Here is a 24,424-nt window from a genome sequence, read left to right on the forward strand (position 1 = left end):
ACCGTTCATTTGCACTGCCTTGGGAATCTAAAAGTTCTTCACAGCAGGGATTTTTTTTATCAGATAAAAAAAAGTCTGAACTGAATAGAACTTGGTAGGATCAGTTTCAAGTTTGAAGGCCTTTATTTCCTTGTAGCCTATCACTTTCTATCCTTTTGCTTTTATTTATGAGAAGCACATTGTATTGCCAGTGCATGGAAGGCTACACTTGCCCTTATCTAGGGCTGGTTTACCAGAACTCGACGTTTAAAACTGAGCAAAGTCGATGCCAACAGAAGGTTACGTCAATCCATAGTAAAGTATGTGATATAATGGTTTTACATTGAGTAAAAAGTTTATGTTCCGCCATGTTCATGCGTGTCACTAGTAAACCATGAGTCTCCAACTGGGCAACTCTGTTATCAAAATCTGGCCCCAGTTCCCGATCAGAAGCAGAATCATAAGAGCGTCATGAGGTGTCGTTCACGAGAACTCTCCGACATCGCGAAAATGTTTTCCCCATATTTCCCAACGATGTGAACGTGCCATAAGTCTATAATATAACTCGGCTATACTTATCAACCACTAGATGGCGCTATTGGTCCTTAGTGAGAAAGCCCATCTAGCGAGCAGTTCAAGAGGATATCAGTTGAAAGTGCATGTTGAACCGACACATTAAAGATAGTATTAACTTTCCTAGCAACAGTCTAATCGTCGTTTTTCTTATACATCAAGAAACGTTACTGCTTAGTTTGTGTGTAAGTGTAAGAGGACAAATGCATACATAGAGGACAAACAGTGAGCAGAGGCCACCCACATGTTTGTAAACTGCTGCTTCTCCTAGTCTTTATACAATAGAGTTGACATCAAAATGTTCAGCTTCTTCTACTGTCACTCACGTTTACGTCTGTGAGGGATGTGATTTATAGTCTTAAGTTATTGGTTTGAGAGTCATGCTCCCCATATATACACTTGTAGAATGTTCAGATTATAGAAGCAATCTGTACTATCACATTTTGTACAACTTTTGGTTTACATTACATTCAGATTTATTTTTGCAGTATGGCATGGTCCACCTTACCAATCACAGAATTCATTGTTTACAAACCTTTTTCAGTTTTATTTTCTTAAGGTTTTATCCTTTACATTGTAGAGTGAGTAAAACAGGAGAAGGGAGGACATGGAGCATCTCCCTCACTCACACACAACCAAATATTCGCTGAATCTGTGATTAAAATGAAAAATGAACCAGGAATTTGATATTTCTGATTCATCCGTGTAATCGATTAAGAAAAATGCTCAAACAATTTGCAACTATAGCCTTGAAATATCTGGTTTGCGGCTTTACTGACTTGAAACCAAATACAGAATGACTTAAGTTAATCACAAACATCTTGTTTAACATTCGGATGCGATGTCTCTCTATACATTGTTTCAGCAGTGAGTCACAATCATTTAAGCTGCCGTTTGGCTTAAAGTCCCATCAACGTGTTCCAGGTCTTTGACATTCAGAGGCGGCCTAGTAGACAGCTACAATCACTTTGGGAGACTACTTAAAAAAAACTTTTACTACTTTCTAAAAAGAATTGCAGTGAGTCACAGTCATTTAAGCGGCCGTTTGGCTTAAAGGCTGCTTCATTGTGTCCCAACTGCCCTTCACAACTGTGTGGTTATTCAATTAACACTAAGCTTCACAGAGCAAGCAGAGGGGCACTTTTCACTGATTGTTGACACAAACTGGTGAAGAGCAAAGGCTATACAGGCTGTAACAGTAGCATTAGCTCAATGTTTGAACTAGACAGGACGACAAAATAATATAAAAATAATAATTATATAAAAACAGCAAGCTGTATGAATACATAAAAAAATCTGAAGCATCGCAAATACTTTGTAACAAAGGCCAATTGACTCAGGAAAGCAGGAAATCTGTCCACTTTCAGCTACGACCAAGCGTGTGTCACAGCAGACATCCATGTGCCTGATCTTTGGTGGGTAATTGACAGATGATTCCGTGAGTGCAGCGACGGCGGCCTAGTAGACAGCAGTAATCACTTTTTTTTCCCCAACTCCCCATCCCCAGGGCCTGTGAAAGATACACAAAACGTGTTACCACTTAATTTCCATGTTTAGATAATTCAACAACTTGTTTCTCAACAAAGTATTTATTTTATATCCAAATCTTAATCTAAACAGACTTTTTAATTACTATACCACGGAAGGAAGGCAACTGAATCAACGTCTTCCAGCCAGGTAAAAATACCAAAAATCTATAAATATGACCCGACTGAATTATTCAACTTTTATCAATCCTGTGAATGTCATTGATGCGTCTTGATGCGTTCTATTAGGTTACTACGACTGACCGTTCTCCACTAGTTGCCTATTATGACAACAACAAAAAAACGACAGAATAATATTGATGGGATAATTCTGGCAAATACACCACAATCAGGGAAAAGACAGAGTGCTGAAAATCTAGCCATTTGTTACATCCCAAGTAGGAGCATCCACCCCGTGTAAGGAGGTGATGTGTGTACTAAATCAACTTGTTGGGCTGGAATTGAACCCTCCATCATACATCTGAGTTGAACACACTCGTGTGAGGTCGGAAAAGAGTTTGTTTTGAAACAACCTGCATTGGCTCATCAACCTGGCACATGTTTTTGTTGTTGAAATAGGCTGGCATGGTGAGAAAGGGAAGCATTGCAACGAAGAAAAATCCATTGGACATTGGCCATGTTGTCCCTCCATGCAGTTATTTTCTTTTTGCTATGTACCAATCAGGATATGTATAAATCTATAAATATATGTGTAACTATAAATAGATGCATAAATCTATATGTCTATATATATATATATTATATATTATTATTATTATTATTATTATTATTATATGTATGCATATAGGAATATGGAAAGCTATCGATATATAGATATCTCTATATATCTTCCTTGCAAGACTTGGAGCAAAACGAGAGTGTGAGTGTGAAAAAGTTGATTGAATGGATACTTACGGCACTTCACCAGAGAAATAACAGTAATTACTGCAATTACAGCAACACCGCATAATATGCCAATACGTATTCCGAAAATATCACCAAAAGTTAAACCATATGCAAGGAGAGAAAATGGAAATAAACATAAGGTACCATCACGTCATCAAAATGCTAACTCACAACGTTAATCCGTTGTCCCATACTGATGCGTTTGTAACAACACACACTTGGAAAACAACCCCTCCACTTTGATCCGTAAGCCGGCAGCACGAAAGTCAGGCTTCTTTGTGATTCTTTACATGTGAAGAGTGGCCAATACCAAGAGTAGCCTACAACTGAAACGTGCTACACGGTCCCTTAACATTTTGACCGGCCTAGCAACCGCAACGCATTAAGAAGGCACCGGGACTATAGGTGGACAAAGAACGAGCCGCTAACGTGATCCTTTCTGTTCAAAGCAGCTAGCTGGCCACTGCAGCCTTATGAAGAGTCAAAAGTGCCCAGTAGCCCATTTACTCCTATGTCTTTGGCCATGAAGTACGACAAGTTAAATGGAAATAAACTCGGTTGTGCATTTCGTTTAGTGGAAAAACACATATAAATAGATCTGGGCTCGGCATCGATGTTTACGGAAAAATAGGAGAGTGTCAGGTATCTATGTGTCCCTCCCAATCAGCAATGTAGCTTCTACCTAACTTCTACAACTTCTCAAATCCAATTCTACAGGGACTAGAATTTTGCAACACAATTATCTTCATATGACCCCTGTTTGAATACTGTCCACTCGTAACATACCTGGTGGTTTATAGAGTGGATTGTCCTTGGGGATACTGGCTTCACTGGTCCTCACACGGGTCTTCAGCCTACAGGAGAACTTCTCAGGGGTATCAGAACTGCTGATATTCTTCAGCGCGTCACCCTTGTTCCACTCTCCTTCATCTTTCTTCCATTCGTAGGAGACCGGTCCCAGATCTGTGGTGTCCGCGGCACACTTCAGAGCACAAGTGAACTCACACAGCAGCGGCTGGGTCATTATACTGGGCGTCGGAGGGGGCTCTGGTCGGGTGAAAAGAACACAAGAACATCATTGTGTATCTGCACCCCTGAAGTACAAGGTCACCTCTCCCCATGTCAGGAGGATAAAACCACACACTTTGTTTAACTTTAAGAATACTTTGTATAACTCAATCTCTATGAAATCTCTCTCTCATTTGTAATTAGTGTTGCTCAGTCTATCGTTTCAAACTCATCTGCAGTGGACAGAAAAGCTATAGAGGCTCAGTGAAGGACACCAGCCCCTCTCTCTATGGACGGTTAAGTCCTGCCCTCACCCAGAATCTGCCTGCCCTCAAAAATGAAATTATTTATTTCATTTCTATGCATATTTGCGAACCGCGGGTAGAAGGTTGGGTTACATTTGGTCTGAAATTCTGAATATCCCAGCACTGCATATGCAGCCCAGCCACATCATCACCATTGGAGCACAAATTGTCAGTGCCAAATGATAAGATACATGCTTAAGAGAGAGGCCGATTTGTTCTATTGTTAGCGCCGGGCGCCTTCTTGGGTATTTATTTGTAGTATTTTTTTAATATCAATGTAACCTTTGCATTTTCTTTATATTGATGCAAATGAATGTATATTAGTGCAATTGAAGTTTTTCGGATGTAGTGTGTGGAGTTTGTACACAGTAGGTCAGGTATGGACCCCAGGAAGATTAGCTGATTGCCATGGCATCAGCTAATGGTGTTCCTTTAAATAAACAAATTAAATAAAGAAAACACGAGGGCAGAGGAGGTCCCACCCCCCCTGACCCCTGGAGTATGATGACACATCTTCACCATGTCAGAATGATGATAAAACCTCCGTCCACAGGGAAGCTATGGGCTTAATGAAGGACCCCAGACCCTCTCTGCATGGAGTTTTAAGTTTTAAGAGTGTTAACCCCCCCCCGGCCAAACGCAACACGTCCAAACCGTAATAAGGCGCTGACCCTGTACATTTGTTAAGGTAGGTATTCAGACATGAACTTTTTGTGATGGCAAAACATTTGAAATAAACATTTTAAAAACTACTTTTCATATGATTGCAAAAGGCAAGCAGAAGATTTGGTTACATTTCATCCTTATATCCCATCACCTATAGGACAATAAAGACCTATTCTATTGACTTTGTAACCTAAAAAAAATAAATGTTGTGGCTCACACCAACCGACACACAAACTTACGAGCACAACGCACACACACACACTTACTGATGACTTTAACCTCATAAGTCCCGACTATTCCAAGATTTGTCTCCAAGGAGAACTGTCCGCTATCAGCCAAGGTCAAACGATTGATGTCAAACCGCAGGGTTTGTGGATCCAACGTTGTGCGTCCTCTGAATGACCCATAGTATGTATGGCCGCTCAGATCCCAATCCACCACCAAGGCGGTGCCGCACTTCCACCTGATGCTGTAGATTGGTTTTTCAACAGTGGAAACGTCTGGCTCCAAGGTGAGCGTTGTTCCCACTTCAAAATATTTAGGTTCTACAACAAAAAACAAAAACTTGTTACGCGGAAAACTGGACAACATTTTGCAGTCTGACATGCTTAGTGCTCATTCATGACAAACGTGGATTTGTGTGACACCAAAGGCCAGCAGATGCAAAGAGGATGACCCACGCTGTCCGTAGCGTGGTGGCGGCCCGTCCATAGAGGGCGCTGGGGCGCCGCCCTCCCGCCGACCTACCTGCCTGTTATTTATTTGTTATTTAATATAATAATAATCTATCTAATTTTGAACAATAATCTGTGTTAATTACATGCAAATAACAATTTACTTTAGAATGTGTACTTTAGAACTCTCCAGAATGATATTTGCATTCCGTTTCACGTTCAACGTTTGGGTGTAGTAGCCAATAGGCTGTCTTCCGGGAGATCCCGTTCATTCAGCCCAACCGTACTGGAATTTAAGCCAATGGTTAATGGTTACGCACCGGTTGAATACTGTCCACTCGTAACATACCTGGTGGTTTATAGAGTGGATTGTCCTTGGGGATACTGGCTTCACTGGTCCTCACACGGGTCTTCAGCCTACAGGAGAACTTCTCAGGGGTATCAGAACTGCTGATATTCTTCAGCGCGTCACCCTTGTTCCACTCTCCTTCATCTTTCTTCCATTCGTAGGAGACCGGTCCCAGATCTGTGGTGTCTGCGGCACACTTCAGAGCACAAGTGAACTCACACAGCAGCGGCTGGGTCATTATACTGGGCGTCGGAGGGGGCTCTGGTCGGGTGAAAAGAACACAAGAACATCATTGTGTATCTGCACCCCTGAAGTACAAGGTCACCTCTCCCCATGTCAGGAGGATAAAACCACACACTTTGTTTAACTTTAAGAATACTTTGTATAACTCAATCTCTATGAAATCTCTCTCTCATTTGTAATTAGTGTTGCTCAGTCTATCGTTTCAAACTCATCTGCAGTGGACAGAAAAGCTATAGAGGCTCAGTGAAGGACACCAGCCCCTCTCTCTATGGACGGTTAAGTCCTGCCCTCACCCAGAATCTGCCTGCCCTCAAAAATGAAATTATTTATTTCATTTCTATGCATATTTGCGAACCGCGGGTAGAAGGTTGGGTTACATTTGGTCTGAAATTCTGAATATCCCAGCACTGCATATGCAGCCCAGCCACATCATCACCATTGGAGCACAAATTGTCAGTGCCAAATGATAAGATACATGCTTAAGAGAGAGGCCGATTTGTTCTATTGTTAGCGCCGGGCGCCTTCTTGGGTATTTATTTGTAGTATTTTTTTAATATCAATGTAACCTTTGCATTTTCTTTATATTGATGCAAATGAATGTATATTAGTGCAATTGAAGTTTTTCGGATGTAGTGTGTGGAGTTTGTACACAGTAGGTCAGGTATGGACCCCAGGAAGATTAGCTGATTGCCATGGCATCAGCTAATGGTGTTCCTTTAAATAAACAAATTAAATAAAGAAAACACGAGGGCAGAGGAGGTCCCACCCCCCCTGACCCCTGGAGTATGATGACACATCTTCACCATGTCAGAATGATGATAAAACCTCCGTCCACAGGGAAGCTATGGGCTTAGTGAAGGACCCCAGACCCTCTCTGCATGGAGTTTTAAGTTTTAAGAGTGTTAACCCCCCCCCGGCCAAACGCAACACGTCCAAACCGTAATAAGGCGCTGACCCTGTACATTTGTTAAGGTAGGTATTCAGACATGAACTTTTTGTGATGGCAAAACATTTGAAATAAACATTTTAAAAACTACTTTTCATATGATTGCAAAAGGCAAGCAGAAGATTTGGTTACATTTCATCCTTATATCCCATCACCTATAGGACAATAAAGACCTATTCTATTGACTTTGTAACCTAAAAAAAATAAATGTTGTGGCTCACACCAACCGACACACAAACTTACGAGCACAACGCACACACACACACTTACTGATGACTTTAACCTCATAAGTCCCGACTATTCCAAGATTTGTCTCCAAGGAGAACTGTCCGCTATCAGCCAAGGTCAAACGATTGATGTCAAACCGCAGGGTTTGTGGATCCAACGTTGTGCGTCCTCTGAATGACCCATAGTATGTATGGCCGCTCAGATCCCAATCCACCACCAAGGCGGTGCCGCACTTCCACCTGATGCTGTAGATTGGTTTTTCAACAGTGGAAACGTCTGGCTCCAAGGTGAGCGTTGTTCCCACTTCAAAATATTTAGGTTCTACAACAAAAAACAAAAACTTGTTACGCGGAAAACTGGACAACATTTTGCAGTCTGACATGCTTAGTGCTCATTCATGACAAACGTGGATTTGTGTGACACCAAAGGCCAGCAGATGCAAAGAGGATGACCCACGCTGTCCGTAGCGTGGTGGCGGCCCGTCCATAGAGGGCGCTGGGGCGCCGCCCTCCCGCCGACCTACCTGCCTGTTATTTATTTGTTATTTAATATAATAATAATCTATCTAATTTTGAACAATAATCTGTGTTAATTACATGCAAATAACAATTTACTTTAGAATGTGTACTTTAGAACTCTCCAGAATGATATTTGCATTCCGTTTCACGTTCAACGTTTGGGTGTAGTAGCCAATAGGCTGTCTTCCGGGAGATCCCGTTCATTCAGCCCAACCGTACTGGAATTTAAGCCAATGGTTAATGGTTACGCACCGGTTGAATACTGTCCACTCGTAACATACCTGGTGGTTTATAGAGTGGATTGTCCTTGGGGATACTGGCTTCACTGGTCCTCACACGGGTCTTCAGCCTACAGGAGAACTTCTCAGGGGTATCAGAACTGCTGATATTCTTCAGCGCGTCACCCTTGTTCCACTCTCCTTCATCTTTCTTCCATTCGTAGGAGACCGGTCCCAGATCTGTGGTGTCCGCGGCACACTTCAGAGCACAAGTGAACTCACACAGCAGCGGCTGGGTCATTATACTGGGCGTCGGAGGGGGCTCTGGTCGGGTGAAAAGAACACAAGAACATCATTGTGTATCTGCACCCCTGAAGTACAAGGTCACCTCTCCCCATGTCAGGAGGATAAAACCACACACTTTGTTTAACTTTAAGAATACTTTGTATAACTCAATCTCTATGAAATCTCTCTCTCATTTGTAATTAGTGTTGCTCAGTCTATCGTTTCAAACTCATCTGCAGTGGACAGAAAAGCTATAGAGGCTCAGTGAAGGACACCAGCCCCTCTCTCTATGGACGGTTAAGTCCTGCCCTCACCCAGAATCTGCCTGCCCTCAAAAATGAAATTATTTATTTCATTTCTATGCATATTTGCGAACCGCGGGTAGAAGGTTGGGTTACATTTGGTCTGAAATTCTGAATATCCCAGCACTGCATATGCAGCCCAGCCACATCATCACCATTGGAGCACAAATTGTCAGTGCCAAATGATAAGATACATGCTTAAGAGAGAGGCCGATTTGTTCTATTGTTAGCGCCGGGCGCCTTCTTGGGTATTTATTTGTAGTATTTTTTTAATATCAATGTAACCTTTGCATTTTCTTTATATTGATGCAAATGAATGTATATTAGTGCAATTGAAGTTTTTCGGATGTAGTGTGTGGAGTTTGTACACAGTAGGTCAGGTATGGACCCCAGGAAGATTAGCTGATTGCCATGGCATCAGCTAATGGTGTTCCTTTAAATAAACAAATTTAATAAAGAAAACACGAGGGCAGAGGAGGTCCCACCCCCCCTGACCCCTGGAGTATGATGACACATCTTCACCATGTCAGAATGATGATAAAACCTCCGTCCACAGGGAAGCTATGGGCTTAATGAAGGACCCCAGACCCTCTCTGCATGGAGTTTGGCACATAAACACGATCTGGCACATAAACAAACCAACAACTCCCACAGACAAAGACGTCATTCTCGAGGTCGTCTTCAACGAAAAACTTTACTCCATTACTCCACCTACTGTTCTGGCGTTAAATTGCTTGGCAACACGCGCAACACGCGCAACCTAAAAGGGAGCATGAATTGCTTTGAGTAAATTTTGCGCAACAACGTAACACCAACGCTGAAGCAAGCAGCCGCCTTAATCCACTACGCTACAGCCGCTACCTCTCAGCGGTTGAAAACATGCGATACATTTCTTAAATAGGGTGTATTTAAAGTGAATTCCCTAAATGATAGAATAAGGCAGGATGGACGTTGCTTATGCATTTTTAAATCATCATCATTCTATTTGGATTAATGGCGAACAATTCTGCATTTGGCATAGTTATTTTACAGACAATATGCAGAATCTTTTCACTTACACGCATATAGACTGCTTGATCTATCGTAAAGGTGAGAAGAATTACGCAAAAAACGCCCCTTTCACGTGAACGCGCACTGAACCAAAAGCGGAAAACCTGTTTCAACTAATTTAATCTAAAGTGAGCTTCGTGGTACCATTTAATTTATTTCTGATTGCGAGTTGCGGCTCTGTCGAGCCAGGTTTTCCCAAGAAAGCCTGGGTATGTTCAGGGAGCTTCGTGGTATACCCCACTGGTGCTTCTGTGTTTGTATGTAGAGTTCAGTGCTTCAGTCACCCTGGATATTCGTTAAGGTAGGTATTCCGACATTAATCATTTGTAATGGAAAAAATAAACATTTTAAATAAATATTTTTAAAAGTACTTTTCATATAATTGCGAAAGGAAAGCAGAAGGTGGGATATTCGTCCTAATATCCCATCTCCTAGAGGACAATAAAGTCCTATTCTATTGACTTTGTTGGATTGGGATAACGTTAAACTCTAACTTTGTGGCTCACACCAACCGATACACAAACACACAAATGTACGAGCACAACGCACACACACACACACTTACTGATGACTTCAACCTCATAAGTCACGTGTATTCCAACATTCGTCTCCAGGGAGAACTGTCCGCTATCAGCCAAGGTCAAAAGATTGATGACCAACCGCATGGTTTCTGGATCAAACGTTGTGCGTCCTTTGAATGACCCATAGTATGTATGGCCGCTCGGATCCCAATCCACCACCAAGGCGGTGCCGTACTTCCACCTGATGGTGGTGATTGGTTGTGGAACATTGGAAACGTCTGGCTCCAAGGTGAGCGTTGTTCCCACTTCATAATATAGAGGTTTTCCTTGAGCTGCAACAAAAAACAAAAATTTGTTACGCAGAAAACTGTACAACATTTCGCAGTCTGACATGCTTATTGCTCATTCATAACAAATGTGGATTTGTGTGACACCAAAGGCCAGCAGGTGCAAAGAGGATGACACACGCTGCATGGTGGCGGCCCGTCCATAGAGGGCGCTGGGGCGCCGCCCTCCCGCCGACCTGCCTGCCTGTCTTTGTTATTTAATATAATAATAATCTTTCTAATTTTGAAAAGTAATCTGTGTTAATTACATGCAAATAATGAATTTACTTTAGAATGTGTTTAGAACTCTCCAGAATGATGTTTGCATTCCGTTTCACGTTCAACGTTAATCGTTGGGTGTAGTAGCCAATAGGATGTCATCCCGGGGCTCCAGTTCACTCAGCCCTACTCAACTGGAATTTAAGCCAATGGTTAAACCTGGGTTTTTAAGCAAAATATATATAAAAATACTAAATAATAAAATAAATACATATTTCACCAATTAACGTAGTAAAATTGTATGGTTTGGGGCGCAGTATGAATGGGTTCTCTATGGGTAGCATGGATTCTCTATATAGTATGGTTTCTCTATGGGTTCTGGGAGGGCTCTCCCCAACGCGCTCTTGCGTCCTACATAACTTAGCAAAGAGAAGGAGGGGGGCATGTTCGATCAAGTCAGGTACTACTTTCCAGATCGCGACTGTAAAGTGCAATTCCGTTGTGTCTTTGAAAGAAATTCCTTTTAGTCGGCGATCAAATTCAGACAAATTGGCATTTAAACAATCAGGACGTCCAAGACCAAACAAGATTAAACAGGTTTCTACAAAGGGGAGGATGTAATACACCCGTGGATAACCCAACCCTAACCCTACCAAATTGGTACAAGAGAAAAAGCTGTCCAGCAGGCAGTGAAGAAGCTAATGCAGGGTTCTGCTCCCCCTGACTCCTCTTCCACCCTGACGGCCGCACGGTAGACAAAGTGCGCGGGTATGGACTGGTGGGACACATTGAGATGGGATTTTGGCTATTGGGAGGGTGAACATTGCCACTCAACTCAAACAACTCCAAGATAGTTTGACTGCATTTCCTTTGAAATGTTGTAAAGTTTATGCCAAGATTTACAAGAATACCAAGTATTTTCAGCTGATTTTGCATTTAATTTGTGCATGAAAAGACATTGTTTGTGCAATGTTGAGGAATGTAAAATGATTGTATTTCTATGTACCACTTTGATAACTCATTTTACTTTTGTAAGCTAATATTTTGTAATACTTGCAGTCAATAAATACTTGACTTAATATGCTGCCCCTGTCTTTATGTTGTTGCCGGACATATTTTCTCCTGTTTAACTATTTTACATCATACAACATTTGTTTAATGTAAATAATTAACTGTGGAGCTACATCATTTTTGTTTATGGAGTTGCAATCTAGTGGACACAAGATGGATCTCTGAATGAGTTAATCATCTAACAACAAATTGATACTGTCTTGCTTAATGCACCTATTCTTCGTTTGCAACTGACGTCACAGCTTATTAAAATTCGTAACCAAACCGGAAGTCGGCCATCTTGGTAGGAAAGCAATCACAACATTGCGCCCCGCTACACTTGTTTCAGTCACATTAGAGTGGAGGTCATTCAATCGCAAAGCGCGACTCAATTGTTTCGCTATTATATTCTTTTGTTTGGCTAATAATGCCTACCAGTTGGGCTGTGCACGGTTGTGCGAATAATTTCATACGGGAGAATAGGAATTGCAGTTTTTTTAGGATTCCAAAAGTGATCACAACTCAAGGTGAGCGGACGTGTGAGTTGACCGAGGAGCGACTTGGATTTCGAACATCTAACGGGGCGACATGGCACAAATAAATCTCGCCAACACTCGTATTTGTTTTCGTATGGAAAAACACACTACCCCCAAACCATCCACACGCACACCACAACAACTGTCTATTGCACAATAGCCCTACCTGTGGCTGCTATCACTACCACTTGAACTCCCTACACTTCACACTTTATTACACCTCATTACTTTTTAGTATTATTGATGCTGCTATTTACTTATTTATTTTTATATTTTTTTACGTCGTTTCTTTTCATATGGTTTCTTATCTTTATTTATTTTATCTTGTACTGTTGCTTCTATGTGAATGTTGAGGAACCAAGCCTAAGATTTTTACTCTTGTGTACTGTACAATAAGATGTCATAAAATTGATTCTGATTCTGATTCAGATTTGTGGTAATCATTTCATAACTGGTATGTTTTGGGGCTCAATTTGTGAGAGGTTCTTTGCGAGAGTTTTTGCAGGTGCAGTTCTAAATTTGTTACCAGGAAACCCTTAACACGTAATCGACACTCGGCCTGATCCTCGCAAAAATCCAACTTTTTCAGCTTGTAGGGATCGAAACCTAACAGGTTAACTTTCTGCTGGTATCTTCCCCTGGCGGGGCCGCTTGAATTTGAGAAATATTCGGACATTTGTATCGCACTATTGTGTTCGCTGCTAGAAGACGCATGTGTTTTCGCTTGTGTTTTCCTACCAAGATGGCCGCCGTCGTGTGGGATGCTTGTGGACAGTAGGGGTGTACACTAGACATAAATAGGAAGCAAACTCAGGAGAAGGAATGACCTCTCACAAATATTTATTTAATAAATTGTTTCAAATAACCCTGCCTCGTTAAATCAATGAGCTTGGTGTTTTGCTTTAAAAAATAGGTTATAGAAGAAGTCTAAACTGCAGAAAATAAAAACATCCAAGCTGCCTTTAAGGATACCTTGGAATATCTGTCTATTTTTTAACCATCGGACCCTAGTTTACGACAAAAATAACACAATTGACGGCAGCTCCTTTGCTGCGTGGTTTTTAGAGCCATGTAAGGATTAGAAGGGGTGGTCGATAGCAACCACCATAGCAACCATGACGGTCGAATGACTGGATGCAACCCCGTTGAAAAAAATAGAATACCACCCTACACACTTAGATTAATGATGTTTAAATTATTAGGACCATGAAGTCTTTATTTGCATGGGTTTACATTTCGTTCTGTGTAGCATGGAAAAATCTTAGAAACACTCTCATTCAGAATGCATTAGTTTACATTTCGTTCTTTGAAGCACGGTTATTTTTATTTATTTATTTTCAGTTTTTGAGGAGCGGATTCAAAGATGCTACTTTTTCTGCAATAATCCAAAATCCAATGGAAAAACCTTTGGCTTTTTGTCAAGGGAACCGAGGGCGACGCTCACTTCCGGGTTGGCCAACACACGTCATCCCTCCACCACTCTATACTGTAAAAACACATGTTCAAGTTGAATGATAATGCATGAATTTAGTCTTTATTCTGCCATAGTAACACGGTAAATAAATGGCAAAAAAGGGGCTGAGAACGAATTCGTATATACGATATAATGTTCAATAAAACGTAATCACGGACAAAATACGTTTTTTAGACAAACGTAATTGAGAATGCCGAATAGTTCTCTGGGAACGTAATTTTGATGAGAAAGGGTTGCTCTGTCTGTCTTGGTCTCTTTAGCAACGACCTCAGCTACCCAGCACTGATCAAAAAAACGATAGTTATGTTATTATAACTCTAGTTCTATGATTGTAGGCGTAGCCGTCTAGTTTCCCACCTGCTGTACCCTCCAAATGCTGAACGAAAAGCGTGGAGCATGAGCGACGGTATACACCGCGTTATATAGACACGATACCCTGGGAAATGTGGGCGGTGCCCACGCTGATAGGTGCATAGTTTGAATTTTCAGAGCCTTATGGGACAAGCCCATAAGGCGAAGACGGCTACGCCTACAATCATAGAACTAGAGTTATAATAACATAACTATCGTTCTATTTCATGTAGGCTACGCCGTCTAGGCTTTGCCTTATGGGCTAAGGTGAAGCTGCGAGCGGAGCCCGATCAATGTACTCCTGCTGGACCCCAGTCAAAACGACCTAAGTCACCAGAGCACATTAAGACTCAAAAAGCCAAGGAAGTGTAAAACACAACAGCTTTATCAAAAACGAATTCCTCCTAGATCAAGCAAGGCAATGATCAAGGGAGATAAAAGTGAGTCTGTGAAGACTCCGGCTCAAACCGTGCTTCATGGAACCCATGAAAAGGAAAAGAAAAACTAGAGCAACACGGTTTCCATTAGGTCCGCTACCACCGGGGGCGGAGCTACGGAATTCGGCTCTCCAATAATGGGACTCTCTCGGCCGTTTCTTATTTGAAGAAAACGGCGGGAGTGCCACACTGGTAAACAAAACCACCAGACAATTGGCGAGCCAATAGAAAACCCCCTAGCCTGTTTTTCATTTGAAAAAAGGTGGGAGAGTAAGACTGGTAATCAAGTCCAACTCGCCAGCCGGCGAGAGGAAATCCAACCACGCCGCTTTAAAGAACATGTCTATATTCTTAAGCCGTAAAAGGAGTCCCAGACTCTAGCACAGAGTTGCCGAGTGAGCCCCTGGACATGTCTAACATGTAAAAACGGGCAAAGGGGCCGGGGGAAGACCAAGACGCAGCCGCACAGATGTCTTCCACATGGCAGAGGAGAGCAGGGCGATGTTGTTGACCGCCGCCGCGGATTGAGAGGCACAAACGAACACCCAGTCCGTTAGGCCGACAATCTGCTTCTGGAGGCGGTCGCGGGGGGAGGCGGCTTTTCGTTAGGGAGCCATCCGGCGCCCGGACAGAGAAGCGCTGCCAGGGGAGGCTCCAGGCAGCGCCTGAGTATCGGCCCACCCCTCCACGTTGGTGAAATCTGTGTAGGATCTTACCGGAGCCTTCAGGGTCGAAGGGTCCTCACCTGCAGCAATAGACAAGTGCTGCAAAGGCGGGAACAAGGGGCACTGGGTAACCCGCCGGGAAAAAGATGGGGTGCGAAAGCACTCGCCCTGCATATCGTCAGATACGGGGGCGAGAGGCGGGGCCGGCATGGGAATCCCTTTGATGGCCGCCGCCTCACCCATGATCTCCCGGAAGAGATCGGTCCTCCGGCGCGGACCCTCGTGTTGTATGACGGTGGCGGTTGTAACCCGAGAGCGGGAAAAACCGGACGCTGAGTCGCCGTCCAGGGAGGCGTTGATGATGCCATCGTCGATGTCAGGGTCGGCCCTGAACAGGTCGATGGCGTCAGCCAGTTCCACCGCAGGGGAAAAGAAGAGATGCCTGGAGAGGATCCCCTCTTCAGGCAGCTCCCGGCAGGCGACACAGGAGACGGGGGCCGCCATAGCCGCCGCGGCGTGGTCGGCGCCGAGGCACCGAAAGCACGCCAAATGCCCGTCACCCGGTGCCAGGGAGGCGGGACAGGAGGCGCATAGGAGTCCTGAAAAGGACCTAGCTCCAGGAGCGCTCTCAGGTGGCCCTGAAAAGGGCCGTTTGTCCGCGGCCTCGCCCGAGCCCGTTGCCATGCACTGGCTCGGGAGATCCGTGTTGATGTTCTCATCTTCTTAATAGTAGTTCTCAATTTCTCGCTGATAAGCACAAGTGCTAAAAGAAAAGGGAGGATGAGCGACGGTATTATACACCGCGTTATATAGACACGATACCGTGGGAAATGTGGGCGGTGCCCACGCTGATAGGTGCATAGTTTGAATTTTCAGCGGGACAAGCCCATAAGGCGAAGCCTAGACGGCGTAGCCTACATGAAATAGAACGATTGTTTCTCTCAATCAAAGCACAAAGCAGGAAAACTGATGCCCATAAACTTAACCCACACATGTTGTGTAATTAACAAGGATACGTTGGTGTAGTTGTGTTGAGGAATGTCACAGAATTCACTGTAAAATCGCCGTTAATGTGCAGCCATCGGGTCTTCCGTTAGCCAATGGGATGAATGAATGCGCATAGCTTCATACATTGCCGTGGAGGGATTACATTGCAATCACAACACAAACCAGGGTGGGCGGGACCTCATGGCATGGGCCGGAGTCGCGGGAGCCGGTACGGAGCTGAAATCGCCCGGGTGGTGCTGAAAAACGGCGACTTAAGCCTCTGGAGATGGAAGTTAAATGTTCAAAATTGACAGACCTATTTGGTGCCGGGGTCCACACCCCAGCAGGTGCTGCTGCGCCAGAGCGAGTGGAGGCATATATGCTAAGTAACGTTAGCCTGGGGCTAGCTAGGCTACATTTTGAGACATGTCCAAAACAAAGTAGAAAACGTTTTTACATTGAATGTGATGTGACCTAATTAACTGCATACTTGTGACAACATATTAGCCCAGAGTTGAAGGGCTGTGACTGTTGGTAGTTGTGGTTGATTTTTTTAAATATGCCGAATTGTGATATTATGGGTTATTATTGTTCAGATGATTTAGCTAAGCTAGCTAACATCTGCTAACGTCAGCAGTCTCTTGTTGCCATAGCAACAGTAAACATTGACACGGACTCATGAGCTGTAAATAGAGATGCAGAATCAAGCTGTATTGTAAATGCAGATCAGATACTTTGAATTTTAGCACAAAATACAAGTAAACCTATAGGAAATTATTACGGTAGTTTAATTGCCATTGAATTTATTGTAATCTTTCAATTTATTTATTGTTTACTGAGGTGATGACTATTGCATGTGGTGAGAGGAATGCAATATGTGTATTTTTAAAGGTTTATGTGAAGAAACATACTATGTGTGATAAAATGACAATTGGTAATTCATGAATGTCTCCTATATTCTCTGCTACCATCATCTCCTGTCAAACAGGTTTTCCTGACCTGCTAGAAGTTCTTCTATGATGAGAGAGAGAGAGAGAGAGAGAGAGAGAGAGAGAGAGAGAGAGAGAGAGAGAGAGAGAGAGAGAGAGAGAGAGAGAGAGAGAGAGAGAGAGAGAGAGAGAGAGATTCGTCTTGACTTTGTGATTTTATTATGCAACTTGTTTTGTCTCAGATTGAAACAAAAGGTTTGATTATGATTATTTCCTGATTGAAGATTTTCATATTGATGTTAATTTCAAACATCTGCATATCTTTTAAGTTCAATTAACAGTTATGCAGGTAGGCCTTGGGGCTCTTTGGAGACTTAAGTCATCCTTCATGACAGATACATTTGTCACCAAGTGTCACTACATCAGAAAAGGCTACATGGCTATTGGCTACATATACTTGTCAGTACACAGATACTGAGTACAAGTTCTGTTCAGTTTTTTTGCAAGTCATGAATTTGGTGAGGAGTGTAGCTGCTGGCTGCGGACGAGGAAGTACGTTTTTATAACCATAAATAGAGAATACATTTTTTTTTACCTATAGCCGTGTGAAAAAGTCTAAGACATGAATTACAGGTCTGAATAGATATGCATTCTCATGCGTGTATGTGCACATGTAAACATACATGTGCACATACATATGAAAATGCATATATATTTAAACCTGTAATTCATGTCTTAGACTTTCATACAGCTATAGATAATGTATATTTTTTAAATTCTCTATTTATGGTTTCATAATCACTGAGTCACCGTTAAAACAAATGAGTTTCAGCTCTAATGCTGCTACTGTCTGTAATATGTTTCTATTTAGATTATTTGTCAGGATATTTTGTTAGTATTGTCCGAGTCTGGTTTTAACTAATGCTGGGCTTACACCAAAAGATTTTCACAGTCACAGAATAAAAACTGCAAGAGAGAATTTAGCGTTGGATCAAGTGTGATATTTAACAAGGGTTTTATAGATCTGTAGATATGGGTGATGGAGATGCAGCGACCACAGGAGGTCTGTTAACTTCCTGTTCGGGTTTCACATCTATTTTGTCAGCAGCACCAGAGACACAAACTTGAAAAACAATAACAGTAAAAAGCAACAACTGCTATTTACAGTGTTGTACTATTATTCGGATGGATGTACTTGATTAAATTGTTTTAATCAAGTACATACAGGCTTCTTCCCGTTCATCTCGTCCCACCCCTAGTGCTGATAATGTAGTGGGCTGGTCTGGACAGAAAATGCCAGGGTTGACTTTCTGTCCCAGTCCACCCCTGCCCTTTGGCGTCAGAAACTGAAGCCAAAGTCACTGACCGTTGGTCAAAAATCGACGCGTTCGGAGTGAGAATGTGTTGGACTATACGTTCTCCAGCTCAGGTTGCGTAGCCGACTGCGTGTGCGCGTGTCGGCTCATTAGCATCTGTACCGTGACCTGAGCGTTCCTCTTCAAAATGTGCTAAAGAGATGCAGAATCAAGCTGTATTGTAAATGCAGATCAGATACTTTGAATTTTAGCACAAAACACAATTAAACCTATAGGAAATTATTACGGTAGTTTAATTGCCATTGAATTTATTGTAATCTTTCAATTTATTTATTGTTTACTGAGGTGATGACTATTGCATGTGGTGATAGGAATGCAATATGTGTATTTTTAAAGGTTTATGTGAAGAAACATACTATGTGTGATAAAATGACAATTGGTAATTCATGAATGTCTCCTATATTCTCTGCTACCATCATCTCCTGTCAAACAGGTTTTCCTGACCTGCCAGAAGTTCTTCTATGATGAGAGAGAGAGAGAGAGAGAGAGAGAGAGAGAGAGAGAGAGAGAGAGAGAGAGAGAGAGAGAGAGAGAGAGAGAGAGAGAGAGAGAGAGAGAGAGAGAGAGAGAGAGAGAGAGAGAGAGAGAGAGATTCGTCTTGACTTTGTGATTTTATTATGCAACTTGGTTTTTCTCAGATTGAAACAAAAGGTTGGATTATGATTATTTCCTGATTGAAGATTTTCATATTGATGTTAATTTCAAACATCTGCATATCTTTTAAGTTCAATGAACAGTTATGCAGGTAGGCCTTGGGGCTCTTTGGAGACTTAAGTCATCCTTCATGACAGATACATTTGTCACCAAGTGTCACTACATCAGAAAAGGCTACATGGCTATTGGATACATATACTTGTCAGTACACAGATACTGAGTACAAGTTCTGTTTGCAGTTTTTTTGCAAGTCATGAATTTGGTGAGGAGTGTAGCTGGCTGGCTGCGGACGAGGAAGTACGTTTTTATAACCATAAATAGAGAATACATTTTTTTTTACCTATAGCCGTGTGAAAAAGTCTAAGACATGGATTACAGGTCTGAATAGATATGCATTCTCATGCGTGTATGTGCACATGTATGTTTACATGTGCACATACACGCATGAGAATGCATATCTATCTATACATGTATATGAGAATGCATATATATTTAAACCTGTAATTCATGTCTTAGACTTTCATACAGCTATAGATAATATATATTTTTTCAATTCTCTATTTATGGTTTCATAATGACTGAGTCACCGTTAAAACAAATGAGTTTCAGCTCTAATGCTGCTACTGTCTGTAATATGTTTCTATTTAGATTATTTGTCAGGATATTTTGTTATTATTGTCCGAGTCTGGTTTTAACTAATGCTGGGCTTACACCAAAAGATTTTCACAGTCACAGAATAAAAACTGCAAGAGAGAATTTAGCGTTGGATCAAGTGTGATATTTAACAAGGGTTTTATAGATCTGTAGATATGGGTGATGGAGATGCAGTGACCACAGGAGGTCTGTTAACTTCCTGTTCGGGTTTCACATCTATTTTGTCAGCAGCACCAGAGACACAAACTTGAAAAACAATAACAGTAAAAAGCAACAACTGCTATTTACAGTGTTGTACTATTATTCGGATGGATGTACTTGATTAAATTGTTTTAATCAAGTACATACAGGCTTCTTCCCGTTCATCTCGTCCCACCCCTAGTGCTGATAATGTAGTGGGCTGGTCTGGACAGAAAATGCCAGGGCTGACTTTCTGTCCCAGTCCACCCCTGCCCTTTGGCGTCAGAAACTGAAGCCAAAGTCACTGACCGTTCGTCAAAAATCGACGCGTTCGGAGTGAGAATGTGTTGGACTATACGTCCTCCAGCTCAGGTTGCGTAGCCGACTGCGTGTGCGCGTGTCGGCTCATTAGCATCTGTACCGTGACCTGAGCGTTCCTCTTCGAAATGTGCTCAGGCCACGGAATTGAAGTGGACTTGAGTATGGTTGAGTATGGCTCACACTAGCCAAACGATCTAGACTTGAGCACGGTACAGGTGTGAAACGGACTTGGGCACGGTACAGACGGCCTAGTGTGAGTGCGCCCTTTGCCGCTTGCTACTTCAAATGTGGAAGTAGGCCTCTATGCCTACTTTTGAAACAGCCGTGGCCTACTACGACGAAACCCTGTTTTTAACATACGACACGACAACAACACGGCCTCGACCCCTGGTATCCGTATGATCACCAACATAACCGACATATTAAACTCTTAAAAGTTATTGTTGTATGAGGCTGAGTGAGGAATTGAGGAGTGACTCAGGGTGCTGCCGCAGCCACCTACCAGATGAGGGTCTGACTCCCAGGACGGCTGAAGTCAACAATAACAGAGCACTGGAAAACTTCATGTCTTCGTCCGTTTCCTAAAAGCGATGTATTCAAAACTACTTCTATTAAAAACAACCCAAGCGCCAGCGCCTATACAAAATGCTGACTTTGGGAGTCCTACTTCCGTGGTTAGGTTACTTTCGGTTTCGACCTTTCTTGATAGGTCCATGCAGACTCGTCGCCAGACCCGAGTCTAAAGGGGGGCATATGAAATGCATAGGGGGGCACAATTATCATTAGCCTACAGTAGGTATATTTTGAATAATATATATTCTATTTGCACAGCACATAATCATCACGTTAAACATAACCATTATGTTTCAGAAAGCAGGTTTAGTGAAAACTCGGAGTTAGTTAACCCTGAGATGAGGGAAACTCTGGTTTTTCAGTTTCACAAAGCCAGTTCAGCTTTACTCTGAGTCAGTTACCCTGGCAACATACTCCGTGAACCCAACCTGCTCGATGGCAGGTTTTCTTCAACTAACCCTGAGTTTCTCCTGCTCTGAAGCCTGCAGACGGAAGGCAGTGGCAGACATGGCGTGTCCTTTTATTGAAGAGCCAGTTGATGTCGAGGCGCAGATACTCCGCAGAAATCGCCGTCGGGAGAGGGTTATTAGACCCCGATTGGATGTTTTATCATTCCCTGATGAGTACCTGTTTGAGCGTTTCCGTTTCTCTGCATCATCTATAATTTATCGAAACAATATTCTCAGCCCTCACATAGTTCAAATGACCCATCGTGGACACGCTCTCAGTTCCGAGCAAAGTCTTTGTATTGCACTGCGTTTTTTTGCCAACGGCAGTTTTTTGTATAACGTCGGTGATGCAGAGCATGTGTCCAAGGGTTGTTCGAAATGTGACACTTGCACTGAAACGGCTACTATACACGTTTGTAGTGTTCCCAAGTCACAGACCCAGCAGACTTCTCAATGAAGAGTTCCACAGAATTGCAGGTAACAGTCTCAGCAATAATTTATTCATGTCATAAAGCTTTGATAGAAAGCTTCTACACTGAGTGCCAGATTTGCCCGTGGTGAGTTTATATATATAGTTTATGTATCCAGTATATAGTTATATCCTATGATCAATATTTTGTTTCCTCCTATTGCAACTGAAACAATAAAGTGTATCTTGTATTATCATAGGAGAGTTTGATGGTTATCTATTCGGAGACAGAGGGTACCCCTGCCAGCGCTATCTGCTGACCCCTTACCCTGACCCTGAACCTGGCCCACAGCGACACTACAACTTGGCTCACTGCAGGACACGAGCCAGAGTGGAGATGACCATCGGCATACTCAAGGCCCGGTTCCAGTGCCTTTGTTGGCTCAGGGTCACCCCGGAAAGGGCTTGTGACATTATAGTGGCATGTGTGGTTCTCCACAACATTGCCACTATTAGAGGAGAACAATGTCCTTCTCTTTCCCCCAATGATCCAGATAATAATCCTAACCCCGCCTGGAAGAGCTGTTAGAGTGATGATATGCTTCAATCATTTTTAACTGACCCATCACCTTCCCAGTGTCAAAGAAGGACAATATGCCTCATTTTATGGGGTCTTCTTTATTTCCTAGAAGGGCAAATGTTGTACAGTTGTTAATCCTTTGTTGTTGAAACAATTAAAATACATCCACCTGTGGGCACGTCACCCACCTTTAACTGATGGTCCAGCAGTTGTATTTCCTTTTTAGTTTTGATGATCTGCAGCCTTATGTGCTCCATTTCTAGGTGTAATTTGTTTATTTGGGATTCTAAATATACTTTGTTTCACAGGGAGCTATAGGAACATAAATGACGTTGAATTTCACAGTGCCTGTGCCATGTCTACATAGTGTCATTGTAAGTTGCGGGTCAACGCTGAACAACATCTTACTGAGGTAAGCTGTGCTGTGGAGGTTGATGGACCTTCTTCCTGATTGTAACTTCCGGCATTGCTCTGTTAGAGAGAAAGAAGTTGCAAGTTGCATTGTGGAACAATTAACTGAAACCAAAGTTATTACTTCCCTCTCTGTGGCAGCTGATAAGGTGTCTTCATCATCATCCTGTAATGAAACAGAATGTTTGTGTTATATTCTACCCATTATGACAAATCTGTGGAATATTAAGAGTACTTACAACAGCATGGAGGTGTGTTATGGCAGAAGGCTCCACGAGACAGATTACACCATCATCAGTAACTGGTAGAAAGATTAGACAGTTGATTACCCAAAAAATTGCCCCACCTAATTAAAAAAAAAAAATTACAATAGTGTGCAGGTCCCATCAAAAATATTCAAACTGAGTCACCTTAAAATAGATTGATATCTGAAAGCAACAACAGCCAATTACAAAGAACTGTAGCCTACTGCTACAAGGATTAATGTACATGCCATTCATTTCAATAACTTACCTCTTATGTAGGCCCCTGTGTCCTGGGCGGTGGGTGGGTCCAATGAGCTCCCCCCAGAGATGCCCTCAGCAATGGGTCGCCCACTGTTGTGACTGACGGCCATCTCTTCAGCCTCTGTGAGAGGTGATGGTGGTGGACCGCCACCTGTTTTGCATGCCTCTGCCTTTTTTCTGTTGGCTATAATGGAGGTCAAATTTGAAGATAACCAGAAAACACAAATTTGGAGACTTGTATGTATAAAAGGCATTTAGGTGTTGCTTTCATACAGACAATATTAAATACTGGCAGTGTTGTGACTTTTCTTTGTTTAGCAGATTTCCCTAATTACTTAAATATATCTATCACATGTTGAATGCAGCCACTAAATGCTGTTTAATGAGGGCAGGCTAAACAACATCACAATTGCTTGTACTTAAATTATACCGTACCTGTTTGAACTACATTTATATATCATTTTTAGTTGCTGCCAAGTCAGTTTGGGGCCTGTTGGGTTGCACCTGTGCGCACAAACACAAATATGGAATATTATTGTTGAATAAGTGGAACATTCAAGAGAAAACTTCTCAAATAAATCTCAAATAAATACTCACACATTGAATCGGTCAGCTATTTTTTCCCACGCGATTTGCAACCGCTGGGGAGAAGTAGGAGGATCGAGGCTTGTTAGTAGGCCTACTTGTTGCCATGGTGAATCATGTTATCTATGTTCCATTGATGAGGGCTTTTTATATCCTCATGCACAAGCTTCACTCAGAGTTACCTTGACTCAGAGTTGATTGAACTAAGCGTTATCACCTGTTCTGAAACCGAAAATTCAGAGTTTTACAGCTCAGAGTTGGTCAACCTATAGTTAAGGTTTTAACTTAGAGTTTGTTGAACCTGCTTTCTGAAACGGGCCCCCGGTAGCCTATAGCCTACACACCCTCCCCTACTCAGTTATGTTCGCTTTGCATTGGTGGAAGTGAGTAGGGGAGAGGTTAAATAGAGCCTTCCGATTGGACGGTTTGACTTTAGAGTTACCGTCATGTTTTGT

The 24,424-nt window shown here is 42.4% G+C and overlaps 2 protein-coding genes and 1 long non-coding RNA gene across 9 annotated transcripts in view; 1 reads left to right on the top strand and 2 right to left on the bottom strand.

Annotated features, from left to right (window-relative positions):
* Positions 1-24,424, bottom strand: part of LOC130380391 (uncharacterized) — a 55,483-nt gene that overhangs the window by 19,341 nt on the left and 11,718 nt on the right. The gene's annotated exons all lie outside the window — the stretch shown is intronic.
* Positions 333-21,212, bottom strand: LOC130380389 (uncharacterized). Of its 3 annotated transcripts, XM_056587574.1 has the most exons (9): positions 20,959-21,211; positions 10,342-10,629; positions 8,203-8,463; positions 7,446-7,724; positions 5,987-6,247; positions 5,230-5,508; positions 3,771-4,031; positions 2,994-3,092; positions 336-2,062 (listed from the first exon to the last, which is right to left on the bottom strand). In XM_056587574.1, exons 1-9 carry the CDS (start codon positions 21,020-21,022, stop codon positions 2,028-2,030), a joined length of 1,827 nt encoding a protein of 608 aa, XP_056443549.1. In that variant the 5' UTR covers positions 21,023-21,211; the 3' UTR covers positions 336-2,027. The 3 variants fall into 3 exon arrangements, with proteins under 3 accessions (XP_056443551.1, XP_056443549.1, XP_056443550.1); XM_056587576.1 differs by lacking the exon at positions 8,203-8,463 and having other exon boundaries at positions 333-2,062; positions 20,959-21,212; XM_056587575.1 differs by lacking the exon at positions 2,994-3,092 and having other exon boundaries at positions 343-2,062; positions 20,959-21,207.
* LOC130380396 (uncharacterized) lies at positions 21,171-22,846 on the top strand. The gene is made up of 3 exons (XR_008895297.1): positions 21,171-21,248; positions 21,511-21,955; positions 22,148-22,846. It is a non-coding gene; the product is annotated as an uncharacterized LOC130380396 (long non-coding RNA).

Source organism: Gadus chalcogrammus, chromosome 4 (genome assembly GCF_026213295.1).
Source record: "Gadus chalcogrammus isolate NIFS_2021 chromosome 4, NIFS_Gcha_1.0, whole genome shotgun sequence".
In the NCBI taxonomy this organism is placed as follows: domain Eukaryota; kingdom Metazoa; phylum Chordata; class Actinopteri; order Gadiformes; family Gadidae; genus Gadus; species Gadus chalcogrammus.